Below are 26,312 nucleotides of genomic sequence, written 5' to 3'. Positions count from 1 at the left end.
TCACTAGTGGGGAGATAGTAGGAAGGGGAAGCAGGGTCACTAGTGGGGTGACAGGAGGAGGGGGGAGCAGGGTCACAAGTGGGGTGATAGTAGGAGGGGGAAGCAGGGTCACTAGTGGGGTGACAGGAGGAGGGGGGAGCAGGGTCACCAGTGAGGTGATAGTAGGAGGGGGAAGCAGGGTCACCAGTGAGGTGATAGTAGGAGGGAGAAGCAGGGTCACTAGGTGGGTGATAGTAGGAGGGGGAGCAGGGTCACCAGTGAGGTGATAGTAGGAGGGGGAGCAGGGTCACCAGTGAGGTGATAGTAGGAGGGGGAAGCAGGGTCACTAGTGGGGTGATAGTAGGAGGGGGAGCAGGGTCACCAGTGAGGTGATAGTAGGAGGGGGAAGCAGGGTCACTAGTGAGGTGATAGTAGGAGGGGGAAGCAGGGTCACCGGTGACCAGTCACATGAGTCCAAACTCCTTACCGCTCCAGCGGCCCTGTCATGTTGCCCAAGGTCCTCGGGCAGCGTGCTCCGGTGTAAGGAGCTTTGTTATTGGTTATGTCAGGCACAGGCAGCATCGCTGCGGTGCCTGTGCCGGTCACAGCGCTCACTGTGCTGATAAATGTGGGGAAAAAGTCTAAGGTGTATTGGTACTCCTTACACTTTTTCCAGGGAGCCACACGGGCCACATGACACAGCTTCGCGGGCCAGATTTGGCCCGTGGGCCGTAGGTTGGGCATCACTGATCTAGGGCATTGCTTTTCCCTTAGTGCTACCACACAGTACCAATGCCTACATTGTACCCCTCACAGTAATGTCCTCCATGTAACCCATTCACAGTAGTTGTGTGCTAGAACCGGCCCTGTACCTCACATGGACCCAGAGATCTCCCCATTCATTGTTCTGCTAGGTTTCCGTGAAGCTGGCAGCTCAGGGGGTGTGCAATTATAAAAGTATTTAGATCCAGGTGTTGGCTTGAAAAATGTAGAATCCTTGTCATGGGACAACTGCTTTAAAGGGGTTGCCTGGGCTTTTAGTATCGATGACCTGTCCTCGGGATAGGTCATCAATATCAGACCCAGCACCCCTGGAGACGGCACACTGCGCACGCCGTTTCCTCATACAGTGTCGGACCCCCGCCGATCTGATATTGATGACCTATCCTGAGGACACGTCATCAATAGTAAAAGTCTGGAAAACCCCTTTAAAGGCTATAAGATATTTTAGCAACACGTATAATACATAGGACATTTCTTATGAAACGACAGACAAGATGTTTTAAAAACAATTGTGTCCAAGGTTAACAGTCCTGTTCTGGGCCCTACCGGATTAAACGCACCACATGACGTGTAAGTGGCCATGTACGGTATTATGTGATGTTAAGCACTTGTAACAAGTAGATCTTATTGTGTAGGGGGAAGGGTGGATTACTGGTAGAGGATTACAGGTCTAGAAATACACCCATGGACATTCTGCGTGCATATGTATGTGCACGGATCTCACTTGGTTGGAGGCAGAAGTAACTAGTTAGGAAACTTGCTTCCCTTTTGTGTTTTACTGCACCCACAGCGCGGATGGAAAGTGAGTGACCTTCTGGCCTCAGAAAAGGAAATGTCTCAGCAGTTTGTTCTTTTGAACCCATGGCCCGTCCGCCATTGTACTGTTTCTTCCCCTTGGTCATGACACTAGCGCGGTTCTGTACCTACCCGTTCCTGGTGCAGGTAGACTTGCAGAAATTCCGCATGAATTTCCATACAGATTTTTGGTGCATTTCTTTTCCTAAATCTGCATTTCTTACTTGTGGATTTTGTTGCAGATTTGCTTCGGTTTTGCTGCAGATCTTATCCTTCCATTGCAAAGGTTGAATCCACACCAAACATCACACAAAAAAAAATCCACGCCCAGGTCAGTTTCCGCACGCAGGAAAAAAGCAAAATGTACATGAGATTTGTCTAATCTAAAACACTTTGCTGCTACGGTATTAGGGATCGTTCACACATATGGGCCGTTTTTTGCGTTCTGTATTCCTTTCAATGGTTCCGCAAAAAAGAAAAGAAAAACAGAATGCACTCCGTATGCATTCCATTTTCGTATTTCCGTTCAGTTGAAAGATAGAACAAGTCCTATTGTTGCTCGCAAATCACGTTCCGTGGCTCCATTTAAGTCAATGTCCAGTCCAATTTTTTCCTATGTAATTACTGTATACTGTATATGCCATATGGAAAAAATGGAACGAAAAATCGGAATAGAAACGCAAACACAACGGAAACAAAAAACAGAACAACAGATCTGTGAAAAAAGGACCGCAAAACACTGAAAAAGCCATACGGTCGTGTGAAAGAGGCCTTACACTGTGTTTTTTTCCGTACAAGAATACGCGCATAAACCACGTGTGCAAGAAGCCAAAAATTTACTAAGGGAATTACACAATTGTGGCTAATGTGGCGTAAAAAAAGACACAAATTATAGCACATGCCTTATGTGCACCATAATATAAAAGGGGAAGGTCTTAGCGTGAGGGACAGGCCTCCACGCCACCTGCCTGATTTACTGGAACTTTCACCAGAAGGTGGCTGACGTAGATTGCAGTATCTGACACACGGCGGAGATGCACCAAATTTACTAAGAAAGATCTGCCGCATCTCATGCCAGTGCAAGAAAATCAAGACTGATCTATGGGTACACCAGTTGTGATAAATGTCCCTCCATGTGTCAAACAAGCCTCAGATATGATGTTCCTCATGGTCCCCTTTGTCTAGGACTCAGAGTACTGTCCAAATATTGTCCTTCTAACTTTTATGAGGTTATCTATTAGAAACCCTAAATCCACAAGGTCTGTCTCTATTAAAATCCACATTCTCCACATACAGTGGATATAAAAAGTCTACACACCCCTGTTAAAATGTTAGGTTTCTGTGATGTAAAAAAATGAGACAAAGATAAATCATTTCAGAACTTTTTCCACCTTTAATGTGACCTATAAGCTGTACAACTCAATTGAAAAACAAACTGAAATCTTTTAGGTAGAGGGAAGAAAACAAAAACAAAAAACTAAAATAATGTGGTTGCATAAGTGTGCACCCCCTCCTATAACTGGGGATGTAGCTGTGTTCAGAATTAAGCAATCACATTCAAAATCATGTTAAATAGGAGTCAGCATACACCTGCCATCATTTAAAGTGCCTCTGATTAACCCCAAATAAAGTTCAGCTGCTCTAGTTGGTCTTTCCTGAAATCTTCTTAGTCGCATCCCACAGCAAAAGCCATGGTCCACAAAGAGCTTCCAAAGCATCAGAGGGATCTCATTGTTAAAAGGTATCAGTCAGGAGAAGGGGACAAAAGAATTTCCAAGGCATTAGATATACCATGGAAGACAGTGAAGACAGTCATCATCAAGTGGAGAAAATATGGCACAGCAGTGACATTACCAAAAACTGGACGTCTCTCCAAAGTTGATGAAAAGACAAGAAGAAAACTAGTCTGGGAGGCTACCAAGAGGCCTACAGCAACATTAAAGGAGCTGCAGGAATATCTGTCCAGTACTGGCTGTGTGGCACATATGACAACAATCTCCGGTATTCTTTATATGTCTGGGTTTGGGGTAGAGTGGTAAGACGAAAGCCTTTTCTTACAAAGAAAAACATCCAAGCCAGGTTACATTTTGCAAAAACACATCGAAAAGTCTCCCAAAAGCATGTGGGAAAAGGTGTTATGGTCTGATGAAACCAAGGTTGAACTTTTGGCCATAATTCCAAAAGATATGTTTGGCGCAAAAACAACACTGCACATCACCAAAAGAACACCATACCCACAGTGAAGCATGGTGGTGGCAGCATCATGCTTTGGGGCTGTTTTTCTTCAACTGGAACTGGGGCCTTAGTTAAGCTAGAGGGAATTATGAACAGTTCCAAATACCAGTCAATATTGGCACAAAACCTTCAGGCTTCTACTAGAAAGCTGAACATGAAGAGGAACTTCATCTTTCAGCATGACAACGACCCAAAGCATACATCCAAATCAACAAAGGAATGGCTTCACCAGAAGAAGGTTAACGTTTTGGAATGGCCCAGCCAGAGCCCAGACCAGAATCTGATTGAATGTCTGTGGGGTGATCTGAAGAGGGCTGTCCAGAGGAGATGCCCTCGCAATCTGACAGATTTGAAGTGTTTTTGCAAAGAAGAGTGGGCAAATCTTGCCAAGTCAAAATGTGCCATGCTGATAGACTCATACCCAAAAAGACTGAGTGCTGTAATAAAATCAAAAGGTGTTTCAATAAAGTATTAGTTTATGCAACCATAATATTTTATTTATATATTTTTTCTTCCCTCTACCTAAAAGATTTCAGTTTGTTTTTCAATTGAGTTGTACAGTTTAGGCCCCTTTCACACGAGCATGTCCGGATGCGTTGCGGCAAACCCGCGCGAGTAGGTACCCAATTGCAGTCAGTTTTGACTGCAATTGCGTTCCGTTGTTCAGTTTTTATCGCACGAGTGCAATGTGTTTTGCACGCGCGTGATAAAAAACTGAATGTGGTAGCCCGACCCGAACTTCTTCACAGAAGGTCAGGTTTGGGTTCAAGGTTGTGTAGATTGTATTATTTTCCCTTATAACATGGTTATAAGGGAAAATAATAGCATTCTGAGGGGTTAACAAAAAATAAAAAAATAATTATACTCACCTTAATCCACTTGTTCGCGCAGCCGGCATCTCTTCTGTCTTCTTCTTTGAGGAATAGGACCTTTGATGACGTCACTGCGCTCATCACATGGTCCATCACATGCTCTTTTTTTTACCATGGTGATGGATCATGTGACGGACCATGTGATGAGCGCAGTGACGTCATCAAAGGTCCTTTTCCTGTGCACAGCAAAGAAGAAGACAGAAGAGAAACCGGGCTGCATGATCAAGTGGATTAAGGTGAGTTATATTATTTTTTATTTTTTTTAACCCCTCCAGCGCTATTGTACTATGTATTCTGTATTAAGAATGCTATTATTTTCCCTTATAACCATGCTATAAGGGAAAATAATAATGATCGGGTCCCCATCCCGATCATCTCCTAGCAACTGTATGAGAAAATCGCACCGCATCTGCACTTGTTTGCGGATGCTTGCGATGTTCACGCAGCCCCATTCACTTCTATGGGGCCTGCGTTGCGTGAAAAACGCAGAATATAGAACATGCTGCGATTTTCAGGCAACGCACAAGTGATGCGTAAAAATCACTGCTCGTGTGAACAGCCCCATAGAAATGAATGGGTCCGGATTCAGTGCGGGTGCAATGCGTTCACCTCACGCATTGCAACCGCGCGGAAAACTCGCTCGTGTGAAAGAGGCCTTATAGGTCACATTAAAGGTGGAAAAAGTTCTGAAATTATTTATCTTTGCCATCACAGAAACCTGACATTTTAACAGGGGTGTGTAGACATTTTATATCCACTGTATGTGGAGAATGTGGATTTTTATAGAGACAGACCTTGTGGATTTAGGGTTTCTAGTAGATAACCTCATAAAAGTTAGAAGGACAATATAGACAAGTGGACCATGAGGAACATCATATCTGAGGCTTGTTTGACACATGGAGGGACATTTATCACAACTGGTGTCCCCCTTTTTATGTCCACTGTATGTATGGAAATTCTGGAAGTTCTCCACACTGGGGACATAAAAATACACCAAACAGCTATAGTGTTAAACCCACCTCCAGAACATTGTGTAGGTCTCCCTGGTGCTGCCAATACAGATCTGACCCATCTAGGCATAGACTTCACAAGACCTCTGAAGGTGTTCTGTGGCACCAAGATCCTTCAAGACCTGTACATTGCAAGGCGGGTCCTCAGTTGATCGGACTTGTTTTTCCAGCTCATCCCACAGTCAATTGTGACGGATCCGTTTTTTTTCAGATCTGAAAAAAACGTATCATACCCATTGACTTACAATGTGTTTAGTGCCTGATGCAGTTTGTTCTGTTTCGATTTAATACAACCGCATCCAAACAGAACGGATGCATCCGGATGTATTCAATCGAACTGAAGCGTTTTGCTCTGGTTTTGAGATCCTCGGCCGAATCTCTAAACCAGAATGCAAAACGCATTGTTTAGGTATTGCTCACTGCCGGGCCTGCTCATGCGCACTGCGGACAGAGGCACTGATCTTAATAGCGCGCATGCGCAGGGCCCGGCGGTGACCAGCACTCGCATAAGATCTAATCTGGAGGAGGAGGATGGATAAGGAGAGGAGGGTGGGCCAAAGGTATCCAAGGGGAGTGGTTATCTGGGCACATCAGAGAGGGGACTGGGCACTTGTGGCCATAACGCCGCCCCTGGGCACTTGCAGGCCCTAATTTGCATATTGTTATAAAGTGTTTTTTTTTCCATTTGAGGACATGTGAAAGGCACAAAACAGGTTCTATTTTTATGTTGGGCAACTGTGCTATAATGTGATATGAGCGGTCTAAAGTGCTCAAAGTAGGTGACAGACTACCTTTAAGGACATTACAATTGGCCTTTTGGGGTTATGCGGTTATGTGCTGTCTACATCCGTCCCATAGAAGTCCGAAATTTATGGACAGATAAAAAATACTTTTCGTGGGACAACCCCTTTAAGGTGGCCATGCACTTTAGACAGCGGTCTACCATCAAATACCTCTCCATATACCGCTATACACATGCAGTCTCAGCTGGCAGAGTGTGCATTTGTTCCGGATGGGGAGAAGGGGTAAGCCGCTGCCAGCCACCTCTGGGGTTGGCTTATGTCACTGAGAACCAAAGTATCAGGCAGGTTGAAATCCAGCAGCCTGATCCTTATCCACCCCCACCTCAGGGGGACCCCATACACGTCTTATGTATTTCCATCTCAGACGGTGGCATATGCCAGGATATGTCACAAATGTTCTGGCATAGTAGAGCACACAATGCAAGCGCGGCCACCCTCCAGTCACTGCATGCTCCCTCGGCTATATTGAGAACGCCCATACAAGTGAATGGAGAACACACTGCGCAAGCGCTCTCCTTCTCATTGGGAGCCTTTCTGGAGATAGGAGCAGGTCCCAGTGATGTATTACGCTTTAAAGGGAACCTGGATTTTGTGTATAGAGCTGAGGACATGGGTTGCTAGATGGCCGCTAGCACATCCGCAATATACTTTCCCTATAGCTCTGTGTGCTTTTATTGTGTCAAAAAAAGATTTCATATATGTAAATGAGGCTACTAACGTTTTCGGAGCACAGCCACGCCCACTCTGAAGGAGCCCAGCACCGCCCCGCATCCTCCAAATCTCCTCGTTGCTCCCCGACATCACAAATCTAGAGCGCCGCAATCTCGCGATGCGTGAGCTAGCGCATGCGCAGTGTCTGCATAGTGTTCCTTCCCTGTGCTGGCATCAGCCTCAGGAAACAAACTGCGCAGCGCTAGCTCACGCATCGCGATATTACGGCGCACTAGCTTTGTGACGTCGGGGAGCAAGGAGGAGATTCGGAGGATGCGGGGCCGTGCTGGGCCGTGCTGGACCTGCACCTATACAGAGAACGGAGCCCCGCAAGGTGGTGGCTGGAGGACTCAAGCCGGCTCCCATTGAAGTGAATGGGAGAGTACCACGCAGGTGCGGCACCTGCTCCCATTCTTTTCTTTGGGGCTGACGGAAAAATATCGCCGGCCCCATAGGAAATGAATTAAGGGCGGCTGCGCATGCGCAGTGCGCCCTCCTTCACTTGCGGGGCTCCGTTCTCAATATAGGTGCGGATCCCAGCAGTGGGACCCGCACCTATAGGGGCATATTCTAGCGATATGCCCCCATTATCCATGATGAGACAACCCCTTTAATTTACATATCTATAAAATCGTTTTTTTACACAATAAAAGCACACAGAGCTATGGGGACTGGGTATTGCGGATGTGCTAGCGGCCATCTAGCAGCCCATGTCCTCAGCTCTATACCCCAAATCCCGGTGACAGGTTCCCTTTAATCACAAAAAGTCCTGCAAATCTGTAACATTCCTTGTGGTTTTCAAGATCTGTGCGTTCTGACAAGGAATTGAGGCATTCCACTTCATATCCAAAAGGTGAAAACCCTTCCTGACCTTTACTTGTCACAGCTGAGAGTTCGTTACAGTTGTATCCAGTCTAGACAGCACAGTGCACACAGTAAGGTACGGTGAAGACACGATGTGTGTCCGTCGGAGGACACATGACACCACCTCTTGGGGTCGGCTAGTATGCTGAGGACACTTGTGCCCACGGGGGCTCGGTGGCACAGGTATGGCCAGCTGTCACCCCACCGCCACCTGCCCAGCCAGTCTGGCCGCCGCTGGGCACTGCCACTGAGACGCGCTAGGTGGCAGTAGAGAGCCGTAAGGAGGGCAGACAGGAAGGGGAAGGAAGAGGAGGGCTTCCCAGTTACTTCCACACCCTCTTCCTGCACTGTGTGATGCTCCTGAGTACCCCTCTGACCATGGCTGCAGTGCTGAGCCCCCTCGGTGTGTTTGTGGGGGGCATGTACCGGCCCTGCCGTGTGTGAGTCACCGGCCGCACGTTAGCTCACAACTCTCGGATTAGTTTCTGTGTCTTGGCTTCTCTGCTGGATTTCCTCTGTGCTCTTCAGCCAACAGGACGGACGAGCCCACCCGGGACCCCCACCCTCAGGAGACCCGCTGAGCCCGGTGCCCGGGACTGGCAGGGAGAAGAAACATGGCGTCCTACGTGGATAATAGTTTCCGACAAGCGGTTATGAAGCCCCCGGCTGACAGGAGCGCTCAGGTACGGGCATGATGCCACCTGCTGCTGTGGTGTGGGGGGCACTTGGCATCCTGCCATCTCCACAGAAAGTTAATCGGGAAGGGGGGTGCCACTGTGTGCCATGGTCTATAACACAGTGCCTCCTGTGTGGTGTGTGGTCTACCCTGGCAAACATGCCCCAGAAATGGCACTATTGGTCCATACATATGAATGTACAGTGATACCTGGCACCCATGTGGTGTTGGTAGGTTCCCTGGCACAGATACTGGGGTATAGTTTGTTACTCTAGCTACTTTGCACTACATGACATGGGCATCATACACTTTACAATACCTCTGCTACCTTACAAGAATTGTCATGATGGTGAGAATACAGCGGTGTAAAACCACTGGCATGGCCACATCTGACCCCAGAGGTGCCATCCTCGGTTTCATCTTCACCACCCTGCCTGTCCTTGCTCTGTGGCGTTGTGAAATCTGACCCTCACTTCACACACATAGTTGTAATGTGCCCGAGGTGATGGGCATGAGTGCCAAGAAGACTTACAAGGAATCGTTACCAGTTCTCCAACAACAAGGCATTGTCAATTGTTTCCTTTGTAACAGCGTTCCTGATAGACGGGTTCAGGTGTGGGCACCTGAGCACAATGTGCCCATTCTGTGTGCGGGGAAGCTAGGGGTGGCATTATTTATTGTACCTTCTGTATGGTCTGGCAGCACTGAGTGCTGCCCTATACTGTCAGCGTAGGTGTATCTCAGGGTACCATCTCTGAACCTTTATTGTCTCCAGGCTTTATCTGCGTCCTGCCACGGCTGGCACATTAATGCAGAATTTGTCACACCCAATTGTTAATACAAAATGATCTAGAGACCTGTAACTAGAGCGGGTGCTGCCCCCGGCAGGTGTCCTGTGCAGGGTATATTGTAATGTCTTGTCACCGTTAGTATCATGGTCTTTGAGGAGCATCTATTTGAGGGTGCGCCAAGTGTAAAACAAAGACCTAAGGAGGTACCACACCCACAAAGTAGCCTGGCACAAGAGTGATCTTTGGGTTGTGTTCTGATCTGTATGTGCCATGTGCATTGACCCAATAGGTTTTACAGACCCAAGACCCTCGTGTTCCCCATATTCTAGGAGCTTTGCTTCTATTGGACGGAGCGTCCCAGAACTGTGTTCTTGTGGATCTAGGAGAAAACGTTCAGTGCCCATGGAGGTACGTAGGCTCATAGCAGCGTACTGACGTCTCGTGTGGAAATACCTTCAAGGTTTATCCAAGTAAGGGCTCGTTGACGGTCTGTATAGGGAACCATTCATTTCAATGGGTCCGCAAAAGCTGCAGATAGCACTGTGTGTGCTGCCCGCACCCGTTGCTCCGTTCCGTGGCCCCGCAAAAATTATGAGGCATGTCCTATTCTTGTCCGTTTTGCGGACAAGAATAGGCATTTCTATAATGGGCCTTCTGTTCCGTTCCGCAAATTACGGAAGGCACACGGGCAGCATCCGTTTTTTGCGGATCTGCAATTTGCGGACCACAAAAAAAAAACTGCGCGGTCGTGTGAACGAGCCCTAACGCGTAAAGCACCTTCACCATTCTCTTCTTTACGATTGTAACAATGCCTATTGTTGTCCGTAAAACAGACAAGAATAGGGCGTGTTCTATCTTTTGTGCAGGGATCTGGACAGCCCACTGTGCATTGTCCACGGTTTTTACGGCACTATTGAAATGAATGGGTCTGCATCCAATCTGCAAAAAAAAATAAAAAATGCAGATTGGATGTGGACCAAAAATGGGGCCTAAAACTGAAGTTCAAGGAAGTAAACTGCGCCAAAATTGTTAAAGGGCACACCCCTTTTAGTTAATTTGGCGTTTTCATCTGTCTCAAAATCCACGTTACTTGCAGAAATCTCTGCTATGAGCGTGTCTAAGTTTGCACCATAATTGGTGTCATTTTCGAAACTTTAGGACGATGGAAACTGCGCCCCTCCCAGTTAACCTCACCCACTTTCCGCTTTTTTAAATTTTCGAGGGGCGAGAAAAGTCACAAATCATTACACAGATTTGACACTTTTCGGAGATTATTATATTATAGCTGCTGGATGATGTGCCTCATGTATGCCTAGGTGTATGCCTTGTCAAAATTAGGTGCAGCATTCGGCAGTGTGTACGCCTTAACTGTAAAAACTTTTATACAAGTGGGGTGGAAAAAGTTGCAAACACGCAGTTTGCAACGTGTTCACGCCATCACTGTGGCGTCCCAATATGATAGATGGGGCCCTATGGGAGTTTGACAGAAAATAACATTGTGGCGTGCGCCATCAGATTCAGGGAGGTATTCTCTGCAGTCATTGCTTGTTGGGCCCCTTTTACACTAACGAGTTTTACGCACGGGCGCAATACGAACACATTGCGCCCTCACTGAATCCGGACCCATTCATTTCAATAGGTCTGTATACACAAGCTTTGGTTTTTTTACGCATCTGCGATTCACGCAATGCTGGGCCCATAGAAGTGAATGGGGCTGCGTGAAAATCGCATTGTATCCTTTTTCACGGATGGTTGCTAAGAGATGTTGTTTGTATACCTTCAGTTTTTTATCACACTCATAAAAACGGAACAACTGAACGCGATCGCAGGCAAAACTGAATGAACTTTCTTGCGAAATCGCGCATATTTCACTAAACTCATCCAGACCTATTCCGCTCACGCTCGTCTGCAAGGGGCCTTAGGCTACCTCCACGCAGATGCGGCTAGACTTGCCGAAATTCCTGATGGTTTCTGCACCAAATTTGCATACAAATCTGCATGTGTTAAAGCGGACTTGATGGACTTTTGCTGCAGATCTCATCTTTCCGTTGAAAAGGGTGAAATCGCCACTAAAATCACCTAAACATGTGACACGCTACAGATTTGTAAATCCGCACTGCAGGTCAATTTCCAAACAGAAGAGAAAAAGCGTACGTGAGATTCGTCTAATTTCATACTCTTTGCTGTTCCCGTATTGGGGCTCACACACAAGCATATTTTTAGTCCGCATCCAGATGTCGGCTGTGGACCCGTTTACCATGTGCTGTCTGCATGTCTAGATCCAGTTCGTGGCATCCGAACACACGGCAGGTATCTGTGTTTTGCGGATCCACAATTTGCGGACGGCAAAATGGGCAATGGTTGTTCCGCATGAGAAATGTTCTTAGTCCACAACGCTTGCTACGCTGAGGGAGGATATCCTTGGATCTACGGCACCTGATCCTTTACGGCAGCGGATCTTTCTGTAATTGAACATTGTGGCCTGTACTGTGGATGAGATGGGAGTGGGGGGCGTCTGCACGCACACGGAGTATGGAATGGCCTAGCCCCCCAGGACATGCCGGCTGGGTTCTGCTTATGTACGTAGCTTACAGGGAATGTTATGTAGTGATACCAGTGAGTAATAAAGGGGTCTTCCCATCCAAATCGCCCAGCACTCCTACAGCATTTAGGATGGCTCCTGGGCTTTGTGTCTGTGTATTGCTGGGCTGTAACTATGACTTAGGGCGGTGACACAATCGTTCTGTACCCATAGGTGTGCAACCCCACAATGTGACTAGCTGCATGGCGCTGTGCCAACCAGTGACTACATGATTTTGCTGCACTCCTGTGGCCATTGATTACCACTGTGGGCGTTGCTTGGTGCCATGCGCCGTGGGGTTGCACCCTAACATGGCAGAGTAGTGGCCTACCTGAAGGCTAGGTTATATACTTTTTCCCAAGGAGCATCGCATGGGAGTAATTTTTCATCCACCAGCTGGATCTCTTCAGTTAGGACCAGTGCACAGCAGTGCTGCGGCCTCTCACATCACATCAGTCAACTGCAGTTGTTATTATTATTAACAATACATTTATATTTTATACAAATGAGGATTTAGTGCACTGAAGGGCAGGCCACGCCCCTTGGTGCACCTCACCCCCCTCAGCTTTCCAGTGCAGGCCACGCCCCTTGGTCCACTTCAGCTTTCCAGTGCAGGCCACGCCCCTTGGTGCACCTCGGCTTTCCAGTGCAGGCCACGCCTCTTGGTGCACCTCAGCTATCCAGTGCTGCTCTTGGTGTACCTCAGCTCTCCAGTGCAGGCCACGCCCTTTGGTGCACCTCATCCCCTCAGCTTTCCAGTGCAGGCCACGCCCCTTGGTGCACCTCATCCCATCAGCTTTCCAGTGCAGGCCACGCCCCTCGGTGCACCTCATCCCCTCAGCTTTCCAGTGCAGGCCACGCCCCTCGGTGCACCTCAGCTTTCCAGTGCAGGCCACGCCCCTCGGTGCACCTCAGCTTTCCAGTGCTGCCCACGCCCCTCGGTGCACCTCAGCTTTTCAGTGCTGCCCACGCCCCTCGGTGCACCTCAGCTTTCAGTGCTGCCCACGCCCCTCGGTGCCCCTCAGCTTTCCAGTGCTGCCCACGCCCCTCGGTGCACCTCAGCTTTCCAGTGCTGCCCACGCCCCTCGGTGCACCTCAGCTTTCCAGTGCTGCCCACGCCCCTCGGTGCACCTCAGCTTTCCAGTGCAGGCCGTGCCCCTCAGCTTTCCAGTGCAGGCCATGCCCCTCGGTGCACCTCAGCTTTCCAGTGCTGCCCACGCCCCTCGGTGCCCCTCAGCTTTCCAGTGCTGCCCACGCCCCTCGGTGCACCTCAGCTTTCCAGTGCAGGCCGTGCCCCTCAGCTTTCCAGTGCAGGCCATGCCCCTCGGTGCACCTCAGCTATCCAGTGCAGGCCATGCCCCTCGGTGCACCTCAGCTATCCAGTGCAGGCCATGCCCCTCGGGGCACCTCAGCTATCCAGTGCTGCCCTCGGGGCACCTCAGCTATCCAGTGCTGCCCTCGGGGCACCTCAGCTATCCAGTGCTGCCCTCGGGGCACCTCAGCTATCCAGTGCTGCCCTCGGGGCACCTCAGCTATCCAGTGCTGCCCTCGGGGCACCTCAGCTATCCAGTGCAGGGCGTTCCCCTCGCCTTATTTGCACAAAGAATAAAAGTTTTTTCTGAATAATGCCACAACCAATTTCCTCAAGACAAGTATCCATTTAGTCAATGCTGATCCTTCTCTCTCCGGACATCTGCCTTTTGGCGGTGGGTGGGGGTAGGGATAGAGCTGGAAAGGCCCCCATACACACTACATAGATGGCGATCCCGCAGAAATCGATGTGGCCAGTATGACTTTCCAGTTTCCTATTTAAAGGTACGGTACGGTAGACTGGTCCACATTCCAGCCTCCCATCACTGTCCTGGATCCTTATATATATATATATATATATATATATATATATATATATATATATATATATATATATATATATATAATTGTGCAGGTTCTGCATCGGCCTGACGTGCAGGAAGTCAGTCACTGCTGAATACAAAGCGTTTGGGGCGCAGGAAATGGTTCACTAGTCTTACAAAGGGGGGACATTTCCTCACCATATCCTCCCTGTTATGCCAGGCTGCACCTGCATGAACCCGAACCTCTGCTCGCAGGCCTCTTCTAAGGACTACACATGGCGGCTAGCTCAATAGTGGCATGATCTAAAGCATGGATGTCAAACTCATGGCCCTCCAGATGTTGCAAAACTACAACTCTCTGCATTCCCTGATATCTGCAGTATGCCCAGGCATGATGGGAGTTGTAGTTTTTCAACAGCTGGAGGGCCACGAGTTTGACATGCCTGAATTCTAAAGGCTGTACGATGATGTGTCAGCAGGAGGAGCAGGGGGTTCCACTGGGTGCAGATCAGTCCTCTAGACTATAGGTTCTGTCTTTCTAGTCTCTTTGTCTTGGTAAGCCCGGCCTGTAGCTGGAATTCTCCTGGGAAGGAAACGCTTACTTGCCAGTAATTCTTTTAGCGATGGTGCTCGCAGTTCAGCTGAAGGAAAAGTACTGCTCGGAGGTTGAGATGAAGAAAGGACAAAGCTACCTTTCATTCCTCCAGATTCATTTGTAGAAAGCTTTGATTTTCACAGCGAGGAAGGGCCGCTGTCTTATTAATGAGCTTCAAGATTCACGTGAGGACCTAGTAACGGCACGAGTTACGCGCACACCTCGGATGACTGCATTTATTGTTCCCTGGAAACTTCTTTATAAGTTGTTTACTCATTCATATGGCACTTATATAGTCCAGAGCGCTGTACAGAGATCGTCACCCACATCAGTCCCCGGAGATCGCCATCTAAATTCTGAATGAACCTACCTGTATGTTTTTGGAGGGTTGGTGGAAACCAGACGATGTTTCCCTTGGTCAGATTCAAGCTCGGGCCGCAGCGCTAACCACGGAGCTCCTCATTGCCATACACTACTATGCATTGTAGCTGTTAGGGAAGGATCCCATTCGCATTAAACAGATGCAGCAGGCTGTTCTGGGAGAGCAGCCTGCTGGAGTTCACGTACACCGCCGTATTGCATGCAATGTTTATATTATTATTTTTTGTCTGGCCAAAAGCTAGCATTTCGCTGCAAAGCGGTCGGATCCCATTATAGTCAATGGGGTCCGGTGGTGAACGGCAGAATCCAGCTAGACTGCTGGTAATCCGTCGGATTCTCCTCTCTCTGTTAAATGCAAATGTGAACCTACCTTTAGGCCCCTTTCACACCAGTGACTTTTCCGCGCGGGTGCAAAGCATGACATGAACGCATAGCACCCGCACTGAATCCTGATCCATTCATTGCATCAGTTCTGCGTTGCGTGAAAAACGCAGCATGTTCTATATTCTGCGTTTTTCACGCAGCACTGGCCCCATAGAAGTGAATGGGGCTTCAGTGAAAAACGCATCGCATCCGGAAGCAAGTGCGGATGCGATGCGTTTTTCACCAGTGGTTGCTAAGAGATGCTGTTTGTAAACCTTCAGTTTTTTTGATCACGTGCGTGAAAAAAAAAAAAGGCATCTGAACGCAGACAAGACTGACTGACCTTGCTTGCAAAATGGTGCGAGTTTCACTGAAAGCATTCTGGACGCATCCGGAGCCAATCCCTATCACTCGTGTAAAAGGGGCCTTTAGAGTCTATGAAATTAAACTAGATGTAAGAATTGTTCTAAAAATCAAACATTACCTGTTAAACTCCACTCCAGCCCTGGTTATCGACCATCTCCCGCAGTCTTTGTTAATTTTCCTGGAGCCATTACATGTCACTGGCATGTGACCTCTGCAGCCAGTCGCTGGCCTCAGCGCTAATACTTTATGTATGGCCTGTCATACACATAGATGTAATGGGGGGGAGGGGATTTATCAGGTCTGCAATGGCTGACTTATATTTTTTCTACCATTTCCTGCAGTTTACTACTCCTTTTAATAAGGAGCCGTCTTCCCTGTGCTGCATTTCCCCAGAAGAGATATTGCATGTGACTGTAATCCTATTAATCTTCATACGTAAACCTCTTTGTAGCTGCAGATTGCACGCCCTTTTAGAATGGCACCTTGGACTGAACTGTGTAGCTGGTTGTGTAAGAGTATATAGGCTAATACCTAGGATTCTTCAGGACCCGCCATTAACTGTATGCCGACCTGTTGTGGATTCATTACCTAGGGGCGTTAGTATCTGCAAGCTTTATGAATGTAGGATCAGATGTGATGACGCCTTTTATACACTTCTAGAGGGCGAGACGGCTTCTGCGCTCCATCACTACGACTAAGGGTTACTTTCACACCTTTCATTGGTTTGTAGTAAGGGAGATAAATACCTGCGGGGTACCCCCCCTCGCTGATGCTGCCACCCTTCCGTAAATTTTGTGCTCAGTATGCTAAGACTGAGCATCGGAGCAATAGGGAGGAGACGCAGTCTTTCTCTGTGGGCGTCTCCTTCTCCCCTGGCTGTAGCGCTGTCCAATGGCAGGGAGGTTATTCTCTCTGGCTGTGACGCTCTGCGCTGTGATTGAACAGCGCTACTAGCAGGGGAGAACGAGACGCCCACAGAGAGAGACTGCGTCTCCTCCACACTGCTCCGATGCTCAGTATTAGCATACTGAGCGCGAAATTTGCGGGGGGCCATTACGGGGCCCAGGAGTGCCCAAAAAAAACAAAAAAACAGGCATGGTGGCAGCACGGCGGGGGGTACCCCGCAGGTACAGATATTTATCTCCTTTACTACACACTAATGAAAGGTCCTCTTTAATTTTGGAGAGAGGATCCTTCACACAGGTTCTGATCACCCTTAAAAATCAGGGATAAGATGAACATGTGCTGCATCCCCTTCCTCCTCAGCCATATAACAGCTGCTTGAGACGTCTCTATAGTTCGCCATTGCCCCTATATGACATCCTCACACCCTGTATATACAGGACCGTATCTAAAAAAATAATAATAATACAGATGACATCCATGTGATGTCCATGTTGCATCATTTTTATTTTATTTTTTGCGGACCCATTGTAACAAAATCTATTCTTATCTGCAAGATAGAACATGTCCTATTCTTCTCTATCTTTTTTTTGCAGAACGTATATATAGATGCGGACAGCACATGGTGGGCTCTCTGTTTTTCTTTTTGCAGACCCATAGAAATGAATGGATCTGTGTGCTGTCCGTACAAAATATGGATTGGAGGCGGGCTAAAAATACGGTTGTATGAATCGGCCTAATAGAGCCTTTTGTTCTCTAAAGGAGCTCTGAAAACGAAAGGTGGAATGTGATCAGATTTGATAAATCTCCTCCTTACGTCTTATTTTTGGAGACTTGAGAGGTCAGATTGCTATATGGTTGATGGTTATTGGAGATGTTCTTAACCAGTTGGACATGTCAGGTGTAGTCATACACAGGGGCACCTAAATGGCATGGTTCGTCAGTGACTTGCATGGTATCTGGCACAGAGCAGAGCTACCTAAGTATTTATAGCAGCAAGAAGATCAAGTAGGATAAGCAGGAAAATGGCTGGATTTCCCCAGTGGAGATGATTGGCTTACGTTACTGATGGCAGTCTGTATAAGCTGGAAGGAAGCCTGATGACGGTGTCCCTGGTACACACAGCGTATCTACTATACAAGGCCCAGAGAGAACTAAAATTGGCCAATGGTTGCCATGTGTATGTGTGAGGCCCCATTCTCACTACCTGTCCACATCTTTTGCAGCTCCATTGAAATGAATCTTCGCCTCCTCATAGATTAAAGGGGGTATCCCATTGATAATGTAAAAAAAGAATATCCGACTTCAAACAGTACATGACAATCTCTTTCTAACAAAGCTAGAACCAGCCCTGCACCTCACATGGATCCACAGATCTCCACATTCAGTGCTCTGCTAGATTTATATCAAGCTGGCAGCTCGGGGGAGTGTCTTATCTGCTGCAGCTCAGGGGGCGTGTTCATCCTCTTCCTATCACAGCTCAGGGGCAGCTGAAGGATGAAACAGCATGTGCGCCATCTCAGAGAGCTGGACAAGGAAATAAGAAGGTAAATGTCGCTATAAAGATACATTTTACTGAATAACTCAGTAGCTATACAAAATGTTTAATTACAAAAGTATTCAGACCTAGGTGCTGGTTTGAAATCTGTAGAGTATTTTTCGTGGGACAGCCCCTTTTAGCACATCCTCCAGCAGGGAATATCAAAGACTGGCGTAAAACACCAGTCTTTGATAAATATCCCCTATTAACTATAATAACTCCTAGAAAAAAGCAAACTGTGTGCTTTGATCTTTGGGGAAACACGTGGCAGAAATATGAATAATATGGCCCTAAAATATCATGGCTTTCACCTGCATTGCATAGACTTTACTAAAGGGGCAAAAACACAGCAAGCCTGTGGATTGTGATCATACCTTAAAAGGGTATTCCCATCTGTGACAATGGGGGCATATCTCTAGGATTTTCTGATAAGTGCAGGTCCCACCTCTAGGACTCGCACCTACATCGAGAACGTAGCCCCAGAAGTTGTGGAGGGTGCACTGCGCAACCATCCTCCATTAATTTCTATATGTATGATAAGGTATGAAATCGTAAAGCATGTGGAGGTACAGTAAGGGTCTGTAGATTGCCTCGAGATATAATGCCTCGGTGCCTCTTGGCACACGTACAGATGCCATAACGCAGCTGTAGTTATAGTAACAAGTCTAGTTAATCTTGTATGAAATGTATAGTTAGGTCCCACAAGGCTCCTTTTGTTTGCCCCTATTGTTTTGGCAGTGCCGAGCCGTACCCAGTAATACTGTGGTCTGTATCATGTAAAGGTTAGACGTATATCAGCAGGAAGTCGCTGAGACGAGGTGTGACTTGCATTGGGACTGGGTTTGTTGTGTTTTTATGTTGCTTTGTGCATTTTTCACACTGGATTGGCAAGTTTTACCTCTAGTTTCAAGAGTAGCTATATGACGGTCTTCCATCAACTTGGTTATTTCATTGTATGTTCTTGAGCATTTTTATTTTTCTATCTTTTTATTATATTTTCTTTTATGTAAGCGGAGTAGAAAATAGCTACAAGGTTCCACATAGGAGCCCAGATTTCTGAATGTGTGGTCACCCTAGCGTACATTGGACCATACTTCTTCCTAACGTACATTGAGTATGCACCAACACCAAACGCCGTATCTTTGGTTAGAAGCTGTGACAGTGACAAGATGTGCCTCCTGAGAAAGGACGCGTCCTTTGAGCTGCCATCTTGAAATAAATCTAGCAGAGCATTTGGAGCTATAAATGTGGAGATCTCTGGATCCATGTGAGGTACAGGGCTGGTTCTAGCTTTGTTAGGAGATTGTCATGTACTGTATGATCTTGCATTATTCATGGAATAACCCGTTTAGGTTTGTGTAGTGATACCCTATGTCAGTGTTCCTCAACTCCATTCCTCAAGGCCCACCTACCAGTCATGATTTGAGAATATCCCTCAGAATGAATACCTGTGGTAAGTCCTGATGTACTGACACTAATTATATCACCTTCTCAATACTAAGGAAATCCTGAGAACATGACCGGCAGGTGGGCCCTGAGGACCGGAGTTGAGGAACCCTGCCTTAGGTGACATGTAAAGTGTTGTTACTCCTAATTGAAGGGACTTACAATAGAGTCGTTGACCCAGTTCTATTAATCCTGTAGATGACATACGCTTAGACAGGCTGTCCAGACCTGCACCATATTTATCACAGGGGCTCAGGCTGGATGATAAATGTGGTGCAGGGGTAGACTCGTTTCTCTGACTCTTTACCAGGTATTAATTGGCTTACTTTGACCCTGAATTTGATGCCAGATGTGGTGCAAAGTGGTTCACGTTAGGCCATGCCCTGCCAGCGAAGCCAGCCCTTCCTTGCTAAGCCCCATCTCTTTAAATTAGGTGGGGAAAAATTGTAGATAAAACTTTTTAGATATATTTAAGGTGCCGACACATTAGTAAATCTGGGCCAAACTGGGCATGGCTGATGGTTTAATAGATAGGTGCCAATGAGCAATCTGCTTATGTGATTCTTTTCTATTACGATGTGTATAGCATGACTTGGAGGACACCTGTTTTTTTTTTGGTGTGGACCTCTCGCTCCCACTTTCTTTGCCGTTGACAGATGGTGTAATGCCCCTTTCACACGAGCGAGTTTTCTGCACTGGTGTGATGCGTGAAGTGAACGCATAGCACCCGCACTGAAACCTGACCCATTCATTTCAGTGGGTCTGTGTACATGAGCGGCGTTCTATATTCTGCGTTTTTCATGCAGCCCTGGCCCCATAGAAGTGAATGGGGCTTCAGTGGATGTAACCTGGACGCAGTGCGTTTTTGCTGATAGATGCTAGGAGATGTTTGTAAATCTTCAGTTTTTTTTCATACGTGTGAAAAACGCATCAAAACTGATTGCACCCACGTGGAAAAACTGAAACACTGATCGCAGTCACAGACAAAACTGAGTGATCTTGGCGCGAGTTTCCCTGAACGCATCCTGAGACAATCCGTATCGTTCGTGTGAAAGGGGCCTAGGAGCGAATTGTTGCCGTGCCTGATATATACCCTAAAGGGTTTTCCCAATGAGAGAAGATTTGTTGAGAAGGAGTCCTTCCTATAGAGGAGGTGGCTGGTCGCACATGTGTGCGGCTGCTCCATTCATTTCTATGGGAGTTCCTGAGAAAGAAGAGTACACCGCTCACCTGTCTCCGAAACTCCCATAGAAATGAATGGAACGGTCCCTCATTTCAGGAATGACAGGGCCCCCATTCTCGTGATTGGTAGAGGTTCATGTGATAGGACTCCCACAGATCTAATAGTTATCTCCTTTTCTGTGAATAGCGGATAACTTTAAAACCATACCCCTTTAAGAATCCCCCTTCCCCAACCAACCTTTGTAGCACCTTTACTATGCCAGACCTGCTGCGGAGTCTTGGTTATGTGTCTCTCCCTCTTCCAGGAGGCTCCCGGTATCTGTACGATCGGGTACTATGTGCAGGCATGTGGAAATGGCTGGGAGGTAATTGTGGGCTAATTATGCATTTATCTTTTATGCTATGTTCCCGTGTAATGAGGGTGTAATAAGGCCACTGGCTTCTTTATCTGATTGCTAGAAGGAACGCTTTTCAGGAACACTCATAGACTTCAGTGGACTCTTTACAATGTAAGCTTTTCTAAAGAGCAATTCTGGAACTCCTGGTTAAGACCGTGCAGAACTCTTCTGCATCTTTTATGATTACCCCTGTGGGGGCCCTTTTTTTTGTGATCCCTATGGGGAGCCAGGTAACTGGTGCACCTAAAACTTCCTGCTGCTCAGCTTTCTCTTCATGTCGTTCTGTGACACCAAACTGGATCCTGGAGTCATAGAATTTATAGATGGCCGTGATTTGTCTGATCAAGGCTATAGGGGTCGTCACCCCTCTCTACTACCCTCATAGAAGTGTTAAGAATAATGGAGTTCAGTCCATGCCAGAAGATGTTGGGTGCTATTACACTGCCTGATCGCCGATTGATGATCAGGCATCCATCGGTGCTTGTTTGCACTGGCCTGATTACACAGGCCGATGCAAGCTAAATGCAGAAGGAATGATCGCTACCGTAGTTGTTCCTCCCTCTTTCAGTTCTATTGATTATCGGCAACACATCCTTGATTACATGGAGAGACGTACTGCCGATAATCCAGCATCTTTTATCCTAATGTTTGCTCGATTGTATATGAGCCAGTTTTCGAGAATGAGCATTCCTATGAACGCTTGTTCCCAATAATTTGCCTGATTTATCTTTCAGTTTTTTTATCTAATAGATTATGTGAACTTTTGGGGCTCATTCACACAACAGTATGGTCGTCGTGCACCTGCAGCAGACTGCAAATAGCGCTCCGCAATGCATGGGCAACAAACGTTTGAATCCCGTATTGTGGTGCAGACCCATTGAATTGAAAGGGTGGGGGGGGGTTGCGGGGGTGCGGAGGCATGGACCCGAAAGCCCCCGGCTTCCTAGTGTTTCCATAAGCTTCTGATCCATGCCTCCGCACTGCAAAATATAGGACTGTGAAAAACAGTCCCGGACATCAAGGTGACAAAAGATGTCCGGGGCTGTTTTTCGCCTCTTAGGAGTCCTATTTAGCTCCTCCGCCACCATGTTTTCCGGGGTTCTTGTGCAGCACGCCCGCTCTCCTTACTGTAGAAACTCCCGGGAGCCGGCCCCTCCTCCTACCAGCTCCCACCGGCTTCCCCTGCTGCAGGGCCTGTATCGCTCCTGTGCCCGCCCCAAGCCAACCAATAGTAAAGCTCCTTACTGTATGGAACTTTGCTATTGGTCATTTCAGGCACAGGCAGCATTGCTGAAGCTGCCCGTGCCGTTTACAGCGCGCCCTGCGCTGCTGAATGTAGGGGAAAAGTCTAAGACGTATTGGTACGCCTTAGACTTTTTTAGCATTTATTTCTGTTGTTCTGCTCCGTTAGGCTACTTTCACACTGGCGTTTCTGGGTCCGCTTGTAAGATCCGTTTCTGGGCTCTCACAAGCGGCACAAAACGGATCAGTTCAGCCCCAATGCATTCTGAAAGGATAAGGATCCATTCAGAAGGCATCAATTGGGCTGCGTTTGGTCTCCGTTGCGTTTTTTAGACTGCGTTTTGGTGACAGTCTGACGATGCGGAGCCAAACTGATCCGCCCTGACTTACAATGTAAAGGCTGGTTTCACACGGGCGTTGCGGAAAAATGTGCGGGTGCGTTGCGGAAACACCCGCGATTTTTCCGCGCGAGTGCAAAACATTGTAATGCGTTTTGCACTCGCGTGAGAAAAATCGCGCATGTTTGGTACCCAAACCCGAACTTCTTCACAGAAGTTCGGGCTTGGGATTGATGTTCTGAAGATTGTATTATTTTCCCTTATAACATGGTTATAAGGGAAAATAATAGCATTCTGAATACAGAATGCTTAGTATAATAGCGCTGGAAGGGTTAAAAAAATAAAAAAGTTAACTCGGATCACATGGTCCATCACCATGGTGATGGAGCATGTGATCTGACATCACCACAGGTCCTTTAGCCACAGCTAAAGAACAGACCGACCGGGAACTAGGCGATCATGGGGATAAGGTGAGTTAACTTTTTTTTTTTTTTTTTTTTTTTTTTAACCCTCCCAGCACTATTATACTAAGCATTCTGTAGTCAGAATGCTATTATTTTCCCTTATAACCATGTTATAAGGGAAAATAATACAGTGAATAGACTGTCACCTAGAACCCATGCGTGGAAATCGCACCGCATCCGCACTTGCTTGCGGATGCTTGCGATTTTCACGCAACCCCATTCATTTCTATGGGGCCTGCGTTACGTGAAAAACGCTGAATATAGAACATGCTGCGATTTTCACGCAACGCATAAGTGATGCGTGAAAATCACCGCTCATGTGAACAGCCCCATAGAAATGAATGGGTCAGGATTCAGTGCGGGTGCAATGCGTTCAACTCACGCATCGCACCCGCGCGGAAATCTCGCCCGTGTGAAAGGGGCCTAAGTCAATGGGGACGGATCAGTTTTTCACTGACACAATATGGTGCAATTGAAAACAGATCCGTCCCCCATTGACTTTCAATGTAAGTCAAGACGGATACGTTTTGACTTAGACTTTTTTTTTTTAATGAATAATGCAAACGGATCCGTTATTAACGGATACAAGCGTTTGCATTATTGGTGAGGATCCGTCTGTGCAGATACAAGACGGATCCGCACCAAACGCAGGTGTAAAAGTAGCCTTAGATGAGCAGAGCGACAAAAATAACAGAAGTGCTGGATCGGGCATGTAAGGCTGGGTTTTTGTTATATGGTCAACATACACAAAAACCATATACATTAACGGACGCCTCAGACAGATGCCATACTGTGGCATCCATTGCCATGGAGCTCCATTGTAAAATATATATATATATATATATATATATATATATATATATATATACATACATACTTTTTTTTTTTTTTGCAGAACTCTGCAGGATGTGAAAGCGTAGTGTACCAGGTTTTTCCATCCTGCAAAGTTCAGCAAAAAAAACATGTAGGCCAAAGTATACTTAAATGTATGACACAAATGTGATGCGAGCCCAGCCGATGACGCTGAGTAGACTCCGCTGACTGTGATGGAGCCCATTCCGTTTCCATTCACAAACCTTTTACACTTGTGCCCAGAGAGGCCCTGCTTATGATGTAAGGCGCCAAGCTCTTGCTCTTCTTATGTGGCCATTGTTTTTGTGGATTTCGGTAGCGGTCTTGAAGTTCTGTTACGTGTGTAGGTGTCCCGCATAGTTTTGAACATCTGCAGTCAATCATAAGGCGGTTTGCTGAAGCCTGCTAGTGTTCCAGGTTATTATCTGGCTCAGCTGGACTCTGATACCACTGTGTGACATGGATTTGGTTGTAAACCGGACTTTCTCCAAGACACTTAGTAAGCTACTATGGAGAAATCTGGGTAAACAGTCATTCTACATCTTTCATAATCCATAGTTTAATCTGGACGCTGCTCATAGGTTCCAGTATTCTAAGCCGCCCTCCTTGTGTTTTGAAGAGAGGTTTCATAGATGGAAGACTATGCCGGCTTCATTACTCTCCATGCATGGTTCCGCACCCCTCCAGAGGGCATCTGGAAACATTTGCTGAAGTAAAACCTTGGCATTTTGTGCTTCTGTTGAAGCCAGTTTTGTAACCTACTTCAGACACCTACAGTACTATACTGGCCTGATCCGTCCACCTCTCCCTGGTCCCCCACCAGTCTCTTCTACACCCAGGAAATGTGACCGCTCAGACACTCTCAGGCTCCCTATAATGTTTGGATTTAGGCTCGTGCAGTATTAGATAGATGAGAAGAAAAAACTAGCATCACTTTTACTGTGAAGCTGATGGGGACGGTTAGTGATAGACAAAAGAAAATTCGACCTAATAATAAAAAAAAATATATTTAAAACATGCACTACAAAAGCTGTTCCCCGCTATGTACACAGTCAAGTCACATTATTATGACCACTTCCTACGTTCGACATCGGCAGCGTGTAGCTCATGAAGGAAGTCGCGGGTGCTTAGCTGGCTTGGTGGGTACGTAACATGTGTGATAATCTGTCTGAGCACATATCCCTCATTGCTGTCATGGGTAAAAGGAGTGATTTATCAGTTGCAAAAAGGGATGATTATTGGCTTTCGGGCCAAGGGTGACGGTATTTCTAAACTGTGCAGGTTGTGAACTGTTCTCGTGCTGCTGTGGAGAAAGTGTATCATGAGTGGACAAATGGTACCATTGTGAATAAGGAATAGGGATGAGCGAACTCGAACTGTATAGTTCGGGTTCGTACCGAATTTTGGGGTGTCCGTGACACGGACCCGAACCCGGACATTTTCGTAAAAGTCCGGGTTCGGGTTCGGTGTTCGTCGCTTTCTTGGCGCTTTTGTGACGCTTTCTTGGCGCTTTTTGAAAGGCTGCAAAGCAGCCAATCAACAAGCGTCATACTACTTGCCCCAAGAGGCCATCACAGCCATGCCTACTATTGGCATGGCTGTGATTGGCCAGAGCACCATGTGACCCAGCCTCTATTTAAGCTGGAGTCACATAGCGCCGCCCGTCACTCTGCTCTGATTAGCGTAGGGAGAGGTTGCGGCTGCGACAGTAGGGCGAGATTAGGCAGATTAACTCCTCCAAAGGACTTGATTAACTGATCGATCTGCAGCTGTGGATCATTGAGCTGCTGATCCTCAATTGCTCACTGTTTTTAGGCTGCACAGACCGTTTGTCAGTCTCATTTTTCTGGGGTGATCGGCGGCCATTTTGTGTCTTGTGGTGCGCCAGCACAAGCTGCGACCAAGTGCATTTAACCCTCAATGGTGTGGTTGTTTTTTGGCTAAAGCCTACATCAGGGTGAAGCTGTCACACCAAGTGCATTTAACCAGCAATAGTCTGTTCATTTTTTGGCCATATACAAAATCAGGGGCAAGCTGCGCCTGTCACCAAGTGCATTTAACCCTCAATGGTGTGGTTGTTTTTTGGCTAAAGCCTACATCAGGGTGAAGCTGTCACACCAAGTGCATTTAACCAGCAATAGTCTGTTCATTTTTTGGCCATATACAAAATCAGGGGCAAGCTGCGCCTGTCACCAAGTGCATTTAACCCTCAATGGTGTGGTTGTTTTTTGGCTAAAGCCTACATCAGGGTGAAGCTGTCACACCAAGTGCATTTAACCAGCAATAGTC

The 26,312-nt window shown here is 47.1% G+C and overlaps 1 protein-coding gene across 9 annotated transcripts in view; it reads left to right on the top strand.

Annotated features, from left to right (window-relative positions):
• Positions 1-8,386: 8,386 nt before the first annotated feature.
• RAPGEF2 (Rap guanine nucleotide exchange factor 2) overlaps positions 8,387-26,312 on the top strand; it is a 246,713-nt gene continuing 228,787 nt past the window's right edge. For all 9 annotated transcript variants that reach the window (XM_044299967.1, XM_044299958.1, XM_044299951.1 and 6 more), the window contains exon 1: positions 8,387-8,735. In XM_044299967.1, coding sequence (XP_044155902.1) covers positions 8,667-8,735 — 69 coding nt within the window. In that variant the 5' untranslated portion in view covers positions 8,387-8,666. The remainder of the gene's footprint in view (positions 8,736-26,312) is intronic.

Source organism: Bufo gargarizans, chromosome 1 (genome assembly GCF_014858855.1).
Source record: "Bufo gargarizans isolate SCDJY-AF-19 chromosome 1, ASM1485885v1, whole genome shotgun sequence".
Lineage (NCBI taxonomy): Eukaryota > Metazoa > Chordata > Amphibia > Anura > Bufonidae > Bufo > Bufo gargarizans.
This window is presented reverse-complemented; position numbering and strand designations above follow the sequence as displayed.